This window comes from Hemitrygon akajei, chromosome 8 (assembly GCF_048418815.1).
Source record: "Hemitrygon akajei chromosome 8, sHemAka1.3, whole genome shotgun sequence".
Taxonomy (NCBI): domain Eukaryota; kingdom Metazoa; phylum Chordata; class Chondrichthyes; order Myliobatiformes; family Dasyatidae; genus Hemitrygon; species Hemitrygon akajei.
In genome coordinates, this window is record NC_133131.1 from 173,646,772 (window position 1) to 173,660,800 (window position 14,029).

The 14,029-nt window shown below is 44.8% G+C and overlaps 1 protein-coding gene across 4 annotated transcripts in view; it reads left to right on the forward strand.

The window, feature by feature from the left end:
• Positions 1–14,029, forward strand: part of adck5 (aarF domain containing kinase 5) — a 119,058-nt gene that overhangs the window by 25,173 nt on the left and 79,856 nt on the right. For 3 of the 4 annotated variants that reach the window (XM_073055122.1, XM_073055121.1, XM_073055123.1), the window contains exons 2-3: positions 5,847–5,950; positions 7,060–7,209. In XM_073055122.1, coding sequence (XP_072911223.1) covers positions 5,847–5,950; positions 7,060–7,209 — 254 coding nt within the window. The remainder of the gene's footprint in view (positions 1–5,846; positions 5,951–7,059; positions 7,210–14,029) is intronic. The other variant, XM_073055124.1, reaches the window with a different exon arrangement.

Consider the following 14,029-nt stretch of genomic DNA (forward strand, 5'->3'; position numbering starts at 1 on the left):
AACACGCGACTGCGTACTGCCACACTGGGCTGAGAGACCTCTAGTGAGATTGAACTACGGTCACCACAGCGAACATTATAGAAACGTAGAAAACCTACAGCACAATACAGGCCCTTCGGCCCACAAAGCTGTGCTGAACATGTCCTTACCTGAGAAATTACCTAGGGTTACCCATAGCCCTCTAATTTTCTGAGCTCCATATACCTATCCAGGAGTCTCTCAAAAGACCCTATCGTATCCGCCTCCACCACTGTCACCGGCAGCCCATTCCACGCACTCACCACTCTCTGCGTTTTTTAAAAAAAAACAACAACTTACCCCTGATATCTCCTCTGTACCTACTTCCAAGTATCTTAAAACAGTGCCCTCTCGTGCTAGCCATTTCAGCCCTGGGAAAAAGCCTCTGACTATCCACACGATCAATGCCTCTCATCATCTTATACACCTCTATCAGGTCACCTCTCATCCTCTGTCGCTCGAAGGAAAAAAGGCCAAGTTCACTCAACCTATTCTCATAAGGCATGCTCTCCAATCCAGGTGTAACACTTACCCAACAGGCTGGTATATGTCTAGGGGAAAAAGAGATCCAGCCACTCACCAACCCCACCTCCCGTACACGCAGGTGCTGTGAAAATCAAGTTTATGCCGCACGCACACACACCATATCAAACTCACACCAGATACCGTTATGGAATAGTAAAAGGCGCCAACTTATCAAAGTTCAGTCAGTTTAGTGCACATCGTTGGAGCTCAACCATCGAACCATTTGACCCCTCGTCACTTTCCTCCAACCTCCACATCCTCGCACCTGGGACCACCCCGGTGGTCGACCGAGCAGTGCAGTGCACGTCCACCTTCCTCGGTGTCTCCTTCCCGACTCCCCTGAAAAGACCGCGAAACCCCCAAGCTTCCAGCCTCACAAGACAAAATAACATTCCCCATTGGTTAACAAATGAATACAATCCCCATATCAGCAAGTCCAAAGCTAAACAACTGCGAGAGAAAACACTTATCAAACATAAAAGCATTCCTACTCTAGCAAACCAAAGAAGCCATTTTGATTAACATACACAGTACATTGTACACAGGCAACATCCTTGTAAATCTCCTCTGCACATTTTCTAAGGTTTCCACATCCTTCCTATAGTGAGGTGACCAGAACTGAGCACAGTACTCCAAGTGGGGTCTGACCAGGGTCCTATATAGCTGCAACATTACCTCTCGGCTCCTAAACTCAATCCCACGATGGATGAAGGGCAATGCACCATATGCTTTCTTAACCACACTGTCAACCTGTGCAGCAGCTTTGAGTGTCCTATGGACTCGGACGCCAAGATCCCTCTGATCCTCCACACTGCCAAGCAACTGGATATCCATCCCCTTCCTTCCTGCTGGTCTCCCAAATGCTTGTTTGTATGTACAGGCTGTCTGTAAATCAGGTGTTCATAACCAGAGGGGACCTATAATATGTTTAAAAGAAAATGATCAGTTTCTCAAGCAGTACCTTAGGATCAAGAATGATTTGTTTCCATTCCAGTTGTTAGGTTCTGAAGTTGCTAATATGAGGGAGAATACTGTTACCACCTATCATCAGCCCATCCATCATCAACACGGAAAGGTGCCGAAAAAAGACCAGTGACACCATGAAGAATCCCAACCACTCTGTTTGTCCCACTCCCATCAGGGAGGAGGCTACATAGCATCCACTCCAGGACCACCAGACTCAAAAACAGCACAGACTGCGCTTGGGGCTGGCATTTGAAAGAGTCCAGAGGAGGTTCACAAGAATGATTCAAGGTTCACGAGAATGATTCCAGGAATGAAAAGATTAACATAAGACATGCGTTTTATGGCTCAGGACCTGTACTTGCTGGAGTTTAGAAGAATAGGGGTGGGGGGGAGAGGCCTAGATAGAGTGGATGTAAAGAGGATATCACCTGTAGTGAGGGAGTTTAGGACCATTGGACCCAGGTCGAGTGGATGTTGGGAGGATGTTTCCAAGAGTGGGGGAGTCTAGGACCAGATGGCACAGCCTCAGAATAGAGAGTCGATTATTTTGAACAGAGACGAGGAAGGATTTCTTTAGCCAGAGGGTGGTGAATCTGTGGAATTCATTGTCACAGAAGGCTATGGAGACCAAGTCATTGGGTATATTTAAAGCGGAAGTTGATAGACTCCTGATTAGTCAGGGCATTGAAGGTTAAGGGGAGGAGGCAGGGAAATGAGGTTGAAAGGAATAATAAATCAGCCATGACGGAATGGCAGAGCAGTCTCGATGGGCTGAATGGCCTAATTCTGCTTTCTATGTCTTATAGTCACATCCTTCCTGTAATGGGCAACCTGAAATGCATACAGTATTCCGAATGTGGCCTTATCAAGTTTTATACAACTTCTGAAGAGAAAATCTCTGACCATTTACCCTATCTGTGCCTCATCATTTGTACAAACTTCCCTGAATCTTTCCAACCACCCTCCTAGACACTTGCAAAGCAAAACCTAATATTTCCTTCACCTTTCCCCACTATTCTGTTTAACACCAGACTGTGACTCGGCCCTGACTGTGCAATATATTTCAGTCTCTGGCTCTGGAACATCTATAAATAGCTGCTTTAATCTGTGAATGTCAACCAAGAGCTAAGAGGTGGAACTATAGGAATCAAGTTTTCATTCACACTCGGTCTGATCTGATTTTGAGTGATTCCATACTACTGGCACACTTCACACCCTACCCCATGCACACATAAGCATCATCATTCATTGAGAGCCACAGGCATTCGTAATCTTCTGATATTTTATTTACAGCACCCAAAATGGTAAATCAGCTCAGCATTTTCTTGCTGCTGCATCCGATTGCTTTTCAATTTAACCCTTTGTCGCATTCTCTATAATAATTATAGAGCACTACTGCACAGAAACAGACCCTTTAGCCCATCTAGTCCTTACCAAACTCTTATTCTGCCTTGTCCTATTGATTTGCACCCAGTCCATAGCCCTCCATACATCTACGTTCCACATTTCTCTTATCCACCACTTCTGCTAGCAGCTCATTCCATGCTTGTACCAAGTTCCCCCTCGGATACCCCTTAAATATTTCACCTTTCATCCTTAATTTTTGACTTCTAGTTCTAATCTCACCCAATCTCAGTGGAAAAGCCCTGTTTGCCTTACCCTATCTATACCCCTTATTAAGCAGTCAAATTCATAGTGTGGATTGGCTGTGAGGACTGTGATGTTATAGCCATAACAAACATGGCTGAGGGAAGGGCTGGACTAGCAGGATACAGACGCTGCTGGATTGACAAATGTACAGGTAAGCAAGCAGAGGGCGCAGCCTTTTTGATAAGGAAGGACGTAAACTTGCTGGTTGAGTCTGTGGTGAGGAAGGCAAGTGCAATCTTAGCATTCATTTTGGGAGGATTAGAATATAAGAGCAGGGATGTAATGCTGAAGCTTTATAAAGCATTGGTCAGACTGCAGTTGGAGTATTGTGAGCAGTTTTGGGCCCCATATCTAAGAAAAGTAGTGCTGGCATTTGAGAGGGTGCAGAGGAGGTTCACGAGAATGATTCTGAAATGGAAGGGTTAATGTTTGATGAGCCTTTGATGGCTCTGGGCTTGTACTCACTGGAGTTTAGAAGAATGGGGGGGGGGGGGAATCTCACTGAAACCTATCGAATATTGAAAGGCCGAAATAGAGTGGATGTGGAGAGGATGTTTCCTATAGTGGGAGAGTCTAGGACCAGCAGCAACAGCCTTAGGATAGAGGATGTCCATTTCAAACAGAGATGAGGAGGAATGTCTTTAGCCAGAGAGCAGTGAATCTGTGGAATTCATTTGCCCAAGTCACTGGGTACATTTAAAGTGGAAGTTGATTGGTTCTTGATTAGTAAAGCTGCCAAAGGTTATGGGCAGAAAGCAGGAGAATGGAGTTGAAGGAACTGTAGATATAATGGAATGGCAGAGCAGGCTCAATGAACCAAATGGCCTGATTCTGCTCCTATGTCTTATGATCTTATGGTACAGTGGTACTTAGAGATGACATTTTTGGGGTTCATGCAGTGAAGCCTTACGGGTAGAACTTAGGAACAAGAAGAAGAGGGTCAGTGTCGTGCTGGTGTAGAGTCATGAGGCCACGTGGCACTGTGATAGGGCACTCAGATCACCACATTTCAGAGTCAGCCTACAGCTCAGTCAGCATCGACAGCAGCCGATTCATGAATACAGAGCAGCAGTGAGCACTCAGAATTGTTGCCCCACAGGCAAAGGTCACTGTGTCATGACTACTTATAGTTTAGTGGAAGGTTAGCTTGTCCTGTTCTAACCAAACGGATGCCACAGCCAGGAAAGTTCAGCAACACCTCTTCTTACTCAAGTGGCAAAGGAAATGTGCCCTGGCTAGCATCCTATTCAGATGCATCATGGCTTGGTATGGTAACTGCTCTGCACGTGACTGATAAACTCCAGAGGGTTGGAGCACAGCTCAGCATATCCCCCTTCCATGGACTTTGTCTGTGCTTCTTGCTGTCTTTGTAAAGGAGCCAATATAACCAACGAGCCATCTCACTCAGGGCATTCTCTCTCTCCTCCCTCTCATCAAGCAAAAGATAGAAAACACACAGTATCACCAACTCAAGGTCAGCTGTTATCCGACTATCGGATGATTCCCTAGTTCAATAGGATAGACTCTTGACCTCAAAATCTACTTCATCTTGGCCTTGCACCTTATCGTCTGCCTGCACTGCACCTCCTCTGTAACTGTGACACTACATTCCACTTTGTGTTCTTGTATTACCTCGATGCACTGTTGTAATGCAAGATAGCTTTTCACTGTGCCTCAGTAACTGTCAATAATAAACCAATTTACCAAATCCCAATTTCTTTATGATATGTCTTAAATCCCAGTTGTTCAGAGTCAGGATCAGGTTTACTATCTCTGACATGCAGTATGGAGCAAAAGTGTTTGGCACATATAGCGAGGTTAGCTAAGACTTGGCACAGTACTATTTTCATCAATGTGGAGCGGAGAGTGAGTTTGTAAATCTGGTGGGAGCAAGGGATGTTGGGAATGGCGAGGGTGTAGCCCACGGGAAGGGCTTGGGACAGCTGGCAGAGGAGTGCTGGGGTGGGGGTTTGGTATGGGTGCAGACACATCCAGCCCTGAGACACCAAGCAAGGTCATTTGATTGCAAACAATTGGTTTATTGATTATGACATACTGTCTCTCTGATGCTTCCTGCTCCCTTCCCCATTTCCCTACCATGATTCCCTTCTCCCTGTCCCCTTCCCACTCTCAGTCCACAATAGAGACCCATATCAGAATCAGGTTTATCATTACTCACGTGTGTCATGAAATTTGTTTTTTTTTGCAACAGCAGTACAGTGCAATACATAAGGTTACTACAGTACTGTGCAAAATTCTTGGGCACCATGGCTACACACACACACGCACACACACACACACACACACACACACACACACACACACGCACACGCACACGCACACACACACACACACACACACACACACACACACAGTGCAATACATAAAAATTACTATAAATTTTAAAAAATAGTGCAAAAAGTGGTCGTGTTCATGGACTGTTCTGAAATCTGATTGTGGAGGGGAAGTTTTGTCCTAGTTGTAGGCAAATTGGATTGGAGTAGTTGAGATATGTTAGGGTGAGTGTGGTTATGCCTTCTGATTCAAGAGCCTGATGGTTGAGAGTTATTTACTGTCTGGCCGTACCACAGGCTTCAGTAATGGTGCTCCAGACTGGTATGAAGTTCCTTGAGGGATTTACCAAATGAAGGGTGCCAATGTGAATCAAAGTTACTCTTCTTTGGTAGGCAAGCTTGTGCAGACATCACTGGATGTTACTTCAGAGGACGAGGCGTGTCCCGCTGATCCCGACCATTGTTTTCAAGCAGCAACTTGGGTCGCAGCCCATGAGGTACGTTACAGAAGCAAGCACAGTCACTCAGCGTGGACGCAGGCCCTCTGGTCCACCAGGTTCGTGCAGGCTACCTGAAGAATTGTGTGCAGGTTTGGTCACCACACTATAGGTAGGATGTCATTTAGCTAGAGAAGTTGACAGAATGATTCACGTAATGTTGCTTGGACTGGAGGGCTTAAGCATTAGCTTGGAACTGTTCCATGGGGTGAAGGAGGCTGAGTTGTGAATTTTTATGGGTTTATACAGTTATGAGAAGGTAGGATAAATAGTCATATTCTTTCTCCCAGGGTTCATTAGTTCATTATGTGCCATGTCCGATGACACAGGCAATCATGGCCTTTCCATGACCATGATTGTTCTTGGCAAGTTCTACAGAAATGGTTTGCCATTGCCTTTTCTGGGCAGTGTTGTTACAAGACTGGTGACCCCAGCTTATTATCAATACTCTTCAGAGACTGTCTGCCCGACGTCAGTGGTTACATAACCATGACTTGTGATCTGCACCAACTGCTCCCATGGCTTCACATGACTCTAATCGGGGGGGGGGGGGGGCTAAGCAGATGTTACACCTTGGCCAAGGGTGACCTGCAGGCTAGCAGAGGGAAGGAACTCCTGACATCTCCTTTGGTAGAGATGTATCTGCACTCCAGCATCGGGTAGGGGAGACATAGGTTTGAGGGTGATGAATCCGTGGAATTCATTGCCATGGACAGCTGTAGAGGCCAAGTCATTGGGTATATTTAATGTGGAGGTTGATGGGTTCTTGATTAGTCAGGTCATCAAAGGTTACAGGGAGAAAGCAGGAGAATGGGGTTGAGAGGGATAATAAATTAGCCATGGTGGAATGGTGGAGCAGACTTGATGGGCCGAATGACCTAATTCTGCTCCTTTGTCTTGTGTCACTACACATTCCGGCATTAACATTGCGTGCCCACAATGTTCAGCAGAACAACAAGCACAACACACCCTACACCCCTTTCCTCCCTCCTATAGACAGAAATGCACACCTCCAACCCCAGGGCAGGCCACCTGCAGGCCTCCAGAGTTATTTGCTGCAGTAATGCTGTGTGGAGCTCTGTTGTGATGCTGTTCCTGTGCTTCCACAGCAATGTTCATCGCCGCGGCCTGTATAAAAAGGTGCTGCTGGGTCTGGTGCTCTCTGCGCCACTCGCTGCTGGCGCTGTGTGGTACGTGTCTGACACGCAGGACCGCAGAAGGATGAGGATTCTGGTGGAAGGTGTTGGTCGCTTCTACAGGTAAACAGCCAGTTGTGGCGTCCTCCTGCGGTTTACTGCTTCTGGCCCAGTTCTCTCCATGGGTGTCTTCTGGTGAATCTGCTTCCAGCAGGTCTCTCAGTTGTTTCCATCCTGTTCTCAGAAGCCAGGACAGAGAATGCTCTCCAGCTTTAGACTCAACTATAGATTTTTTTTACTCAGCTTATTTAATTTATATATATTTTTACTGTAATTCACAGATTTTCTCTTGATTATCATGTATTAAATCGTATTGCTGCCGTAAAGTTAACAAATTTCATGACATGGGCCGGTGATGTTAAACCTGATTCTGATGTCATGGTTGCACTCAGTAGATAAGCTGATATGACATTCAAGGACTGGATCTACCTGTGGGATAAATTTATTTCTAAAACAGAAACAATGTTCAGGGTTATATGTGTATCTAGACATAATACATAGGAGCAGAATTAGGCTATTTAATCATACTGGTATTCCTGTCAAACCCTTTCTCTCGCTGCCTTTGCTAGTCAAGAGCCTACAACTACTGCTTTAAATATACCCAATGATTTTGCTTCCAAAGCCATTTGTAGCAATGAATTCCAGAAATTCATTACGCTCTGGCTAAAGAAATTCCTCCTTGCCTCTGTTCTAAAGGATGTCCTTCTATTCTGAGGGTGTGTCCTCTGGTCCTAGACTCCCCCACTATTGGAAACATCTCTCTACATTCATTCTATCTAGGCCTTTCAATTCTATCTAGGCCACCTCCACCATTCTTCTAAACTTGAGTGAGTACAGACCCAGAGCCATCAAATGTTCCTTATACCTTAATCCTTTCATTCCTGGGATAATTTTCATGAACATCCTGTGGACCCTGTCCAATGCCAGATGTGATTTGTTAGATAGGGGGCCCAAAACTGCTCTCAATACTCCAAAAGCGGTCTGATGAATGCCTTATAAAGGCTCATCTAATCTGTGTTTGTAAAAAAAATACTTAAAATCTATAACGATGCTTAGTGAGGCACAGAGAGATCTGTATTTACTGACAAGTACCTTTATTGTTTAAACTAACAAGTACGTGAATTCATACACTAAGTACCTTGTGTGCACACCCGCTAAGTATCCCTGACTCTCCTGAGTAGTCAAAGAATAGCAAGGATATTACCCGGGCAAGGAAGTTTACGCTGGCCAGGCGTTCTTCGTTGTCCTGATTCACTTACCGCATGTTTCACTTGTATCTGTGATGGTTATTCTTCGAAGTTACCGCTACCAGCACACACAAAGCATCCACTTTTATATCGATTCCTTATCAATTCAAATATCGCATTCCATTGTCATTGGCCACAGGTCCTGTGTCTGTCCTTTAACACCTTGTTACTGGCTCTGCTCCAAGCCAGCATCCATTTATTGCCCTCTTCCCATCAAGTGACAGTCGATAATTTATGGCTCTTTGTTCTTAATCAGCAATGAGCTCGAATCACTTCAGGCAGGCAAGAACCCCAACATTCACAAACCTGCATGTTATAGCCAACCAAAGAACATCTCACAAGTAACTTCTTATTTGGAAACTATCTCCAGTCCAGTAGATTACCTGAAGTATCATTGTGTCTTCTTTAAAACATTGATCAAGCCCAGCATGTCAAGCTCACGAAATGGAGAGTAGAGTGTCTTCACAAAATGGCAGCTTCCATCCCCAAGTATGCGGCAAGAACAAAGACAATTAGTCTGTCTGCTTCCTCTGTCATTGATTCATTTGAATTCACTGATTTGTAGATTGTCATTCTTTCTGGCCAACACTGTCCTCTGTAAAGACATTGAATTATACAGTGTGAAAACCTTGTACTCTGATATTATTCTCCCCGTGTTCCAATAGAGAATAGACAATAGACAGTAGGTGCAGGAGTAGGCCATTTGGCCCTTCTAGCCAGCACCGCCATTCACTGTGATCATGGCTGATCATACACAATCAGTACCCCGTTCCTGCCCTCTCCCCATATCCCTTGACCCCGCTATCTATAAGAGCTCTATCTAACTCTCTCTTGAATGCATCCAGAGACTTGGCCTCCACTGCCTTTTGGGGCAGAGCATTCCACATATCCACCACTCTCTGGGTGAAAAAGTTTTTCCGCATCTCTGTTCTAAATGGCCTACCCCTTATTCTTAAACTGTGGCCTCTAGTTCTAGACTCACCCATCAGCGGGAACATGCTTCCTGCCTCCAGCGTGTCCAATCCCTTAATAATCTTGTATGTTTCAATCAGATCCCCTCTCATCCTTCTAAATTCCAGTGTATACAAGCCCAGTCGCTCCAATCTTTCAACATATGACAGTCCCGCCATTCCGGGAATTAACCTTGTGAACCTACACTGCACTCCCTCAATAGCAAGAATGTCCTTCCTCAAATTTTGAGACCAAAACTGCACACAGTACTCCAGGTGGGGTCTCACCAGGGCCCTGTACAGCTGCAAAAGGACCTCTTTACTCCTATACTCAATTCCTTTTGTTATAAAGGCCAGCATGCCATTAGCTTTCTTCACTGCCTGCTGTACCTGCATGCTTGCTTTCATTGACTGATGTACAAGAACACCTAGCTCTCGTTGTACTTCCCCTTTTCCTAACTTGACTCCATTTAGATAGTAATCTGCCTTCCTGTTCTTGACACCAAAGTGGATAACCTCACATTTATCCACATTAAACTGCATCTGCCATACATTTGCCCACTCACCCAACCTGTCCAAGTCACCCTGCATTCTCATAACATCCTCCTGACATTTCACACTGCCACCCAGCTTTGTGTCATCGGCAAATTTGCTAATGTTACTTTTAATCCCTTCATCTAAATCATGAATGTATATTGTAAACAGCTGCGGTCCCAGCACAGAACCTTGCGGTACCCATTGGTCACAGCCTGCCATTCCGAAAGGGACCCGTTAATCACTACTCTTTGTTTCCTGTCAGCCAGCCAATTTTCAATCCACGTCAGTACTCTGCCCCCAATACCATGTGCCCTAATTTTGCCCACTAATCTCCTATGTGGGACTTTATCAAAAGCTTTCTGGAAGTCCAGGTACACTACATCCACTGGCTCTCCCTTGTCTATTTTCATAGTTACATCCTCAACAAACTCCAGATTAGTCAAGCATGATTTTCCCTTCATAAATCCATGCTGACTCGGACTGATCCTTCTACTGCTATCCAAATGTGTCGTAATTTCCTCTTTTATAATTGACTCCAGCATCTTTCCCACCACTGACGTCAGGCTAACTGGTCTATAATTCCCTGTTTTCTCTCTCCCTCCTTTCTTGAAAAGTGGGACAACATTAGCCACCCTCCAGTCAACAGGAACTGTTCCTGAATCTATAGAACATTGGAAAATGATTACCAATGCATCCACGATTTCTAGATCCACCTCTTTAAGTACCCTGGGATGCAGACCATTAGGTCCCGGGGACTTATCAGCCTTCAGACTCAACAGTCTATCCAACACCATTTCTTGCCTAATATAAATTTCCTTCAGTTCATCCTTTGCCCTAGTTCCTTTGGCCACTATTACATCTGGGAGATTGTTTCTGTCTTCCCTAGTGAAGACAGATCCAAAGTACCTGTTCAACTCATCTGCCATTTCCTTGTTCCCCATAATAAATTCACCTGTTTCTGTCTTCAATGGCCCAATTTTGGTCATAACTATTTTTTTGCTATTCACATACCTAAAGAAGCTTTTACGATCCTCCTTTATATTCTTGGCTTGTTTACCTTCGTACCTCATTTTTTCTTGGCGTATTGCCTTTTTTTGTTATATTCTGTTGCTCTTTAAAAGCTTCCCAGTCCTCCGGTTTCCCGCTCATCTATCCTGGGCCCAACATATTGGTACAATTATAAGAAGGCACAACAGTGGCTGTATTTTATCAGGGGTTTGAGGAGAGTTGGTATATTACTAAAGACTCTAGCAAATTTCTACAGATGTACCGTGGAGAGCATTCTGACTGGTTGCATCACCGTCTGCAACGGAGGGGCCACTGCACAGAACTGTAAAAATCTTCAGAAAACTGTAAACTCAGTCCACTCCATCATGGGCACTAGCCTCTGCAGCATCTAGAACACCTTCAAAAGGCGATGCCTCAAAAAGGCAGCATCCATCATTAAGGATCCCCCATCACCCAGGATATGCCCTCTTCTCATTGCTACCATCAGGGAGGAAATACAGGAGCCTAAGCACACACACTCAGCGATTCAGGAGCAGTTTCTTCCCCTTTGCCATCCGGTTTCTGAATCAACAATTAAAGTATGAACACTACCCCACTGTTTTTATTTCCTCTCTTTTTACACTACTTAATTATATCACCATATGCAACCCTGAGATTTATTTTCTTGTGAGCATACTGAATATATCTATGAGTAATTGCCATAACAGAATCAATGAAATGCTGCCCAACTTGGGCATTCAGTCAGAATACAGAAGACAACAAAATGAAGGAAATAATAATAATAAGTAAGCAATAAATATCAAGAACATGAGATGAAGAGCCCTTGAAAGTGAGTCCATTAGTTGTAGGAACATTTCAGTGATGGAGCAAGTGAAGTTGAGTGACATTATCCCCTTTGATTCAAATGTGTCGCTTGTGTCAATGACCAACACAGTCTGAGGGTGTGTTGGGTGCAGCACATAGGTGTCGCTACGACTCCGGCAGTAACATAGCATGTCAACATCTTGCTAGCCGTAATCTTTATTTCTTTGGAATGTGGAAGGAAACCCATGCTGGAGGATGTACAAACTCCTTACAAACATAGGTGGGAATTTTACTGTATCGCTGGTGCAGTAAAGTGTTACACTAACCGCTATGCTAATGTGCAGACCCAGTCCACGCATCTATGAGATGTGAGGAAGTCCATGCAGTGACAGATGGAACATGTGACAGACAGCACCCAGAGGTCAGAGTCGTCAGAGTAGTGAGGTTGCATCTCTGCCCTCACGCCTGCCAGTTCTTCCTTTTCCAATGCTGAAGTTTTATAAGGCATTGGTCAGACCACATTTGGAACATTATGAACAATTTGGGCCCCTTATTTAAAGAAGGATGTGCTGGCATTAGAGTGGATCCAGAGGAGGTTTATGAGAATGATAAACCCTCTCACCTAGAGGGGGTCAGTTGTGCTGTGAGGATTACATTCCTTGACTTCTCTAGTGCCTTTAACACCATCCAGCCCAAGATCTTAAGGCACAAACTAACGGAGATGGGAGTAGACTCTCACATGGTGGATTGGATAGTGGACTACTTGACAGATAGACCTCAGTATGTGCGGTTGGGAGACTGTAGGTCTGACACGGTGGTCAGCAGCACAGGAGCGCCGCAGGGAACCGTACTCTCTCCGGTCCTGTTCACCCTGTACACATCAGACTTCCAATATAACTCGGAGTCCTGCCATGTGCAGAAGTTCGCTGATGACACGGCCATAGTGGGGTGTGTCAGGAATGGACAGGAGGAGGAGTATAGGAAACTGATACAGGACTTTGTGATATGGTGCAACTCAAACTACCTGCGTCTCAATATCACCAAGACCAAGGAGATGGTGGTGGACTTTAGGAGATCTAGGCCTCATATGGAGCCAGTGATCATTAATGGAGAATGTGTGGAGCAGGTTAAGACCTACAAGTATCTGGGAGTACAGTTAGACGAGAAGCTAGACTGGACTGCCAACACAGATGCCTTGTGCAGGAAGGCACAGAGTCGACTGTACTTCCTAAGAAGGTTGGCGTCATTCAATGTCTGTAGTGAGATGCTGAAGATGTTCTATAGGTCAGTTGTGGAGAGCGCCCTCTTCTTTGTGGTGGCGTGTTGGGGAGGAAGCATTAAGAAGAGGGACGCCTCACGTCTTAATAAGCTGGTAAGGAAGGCGGGCTCTGTCGTGGGCAAAGTACTGGAGAGTTTAACATTGGTAGCTGAGCGAAGGGCGCTGAGTAGGCTACGGTCAATTATGGATAACTCTGAACATCCTCTACATAGCACCATCCAGAGACAGAGAAGCAGTTTCAGCGACAGGTTACTATCGATACAATGCTCCTCAGACAGGATGAAGAGGTCAATACTCCCCAATGCCATTAGGCTTTACAATTCTACCGCCAGGACTTAAGAACTTTTTAAAAGCTATTATTAATGCTTTTTGAGATAGTGATTTAGATGCATATCATATTTTTTTTACTGAGTTAAGTATTGTATGTAATTAGTTTTGCTACAACAAGTGTATGGGACATTGGAAAAAAAGTTGAATTTCCCCATGGGGATGAATAAAGTATCTATCTATCTATCTATCTATCTATCTATGAATCTGGGAGTGAAAGAGTTAACATATGAGGAGTGTTTGATGGTCCTGGGCCTGTACTCACTGGAGTTTAGAAGATTGGGAGGGGATCGCTTTGAAACCTATCGAATATTGAAAGGCCTATATATAGTGGGCATGGAAAGGACACTTCCAATGATGGGAGAGTCTAGGACCAAGGGCACAGTCTTAGAATAGAAAGGTCCATTTAGAACTGAGATGAGGGAATTCTTTATCCAGAGGGTGGTGAATCTGTGGAATTCACTGCCACAGACAGCTGTGGAGGCCAAGTCATTGGGTATATTTAAAGTGGTGGTTGATAGGTGAACATACTGTAGAGTAATACTGCACAGTCCATGATGTTGTGTTAGCTAAGATCAATACAACCTTTCCCTCCCAAATAGCCATCCATTTTTCTAAAATCCATGATTCAATGGTTCCAGATTAGTCAGGGAGTGAAAGGTTACCGAGAGAAGGGAGGAGAATGGGGCTGTGAGGGAAAATAATTCAGCTATGATCAACTGGCAGAACAG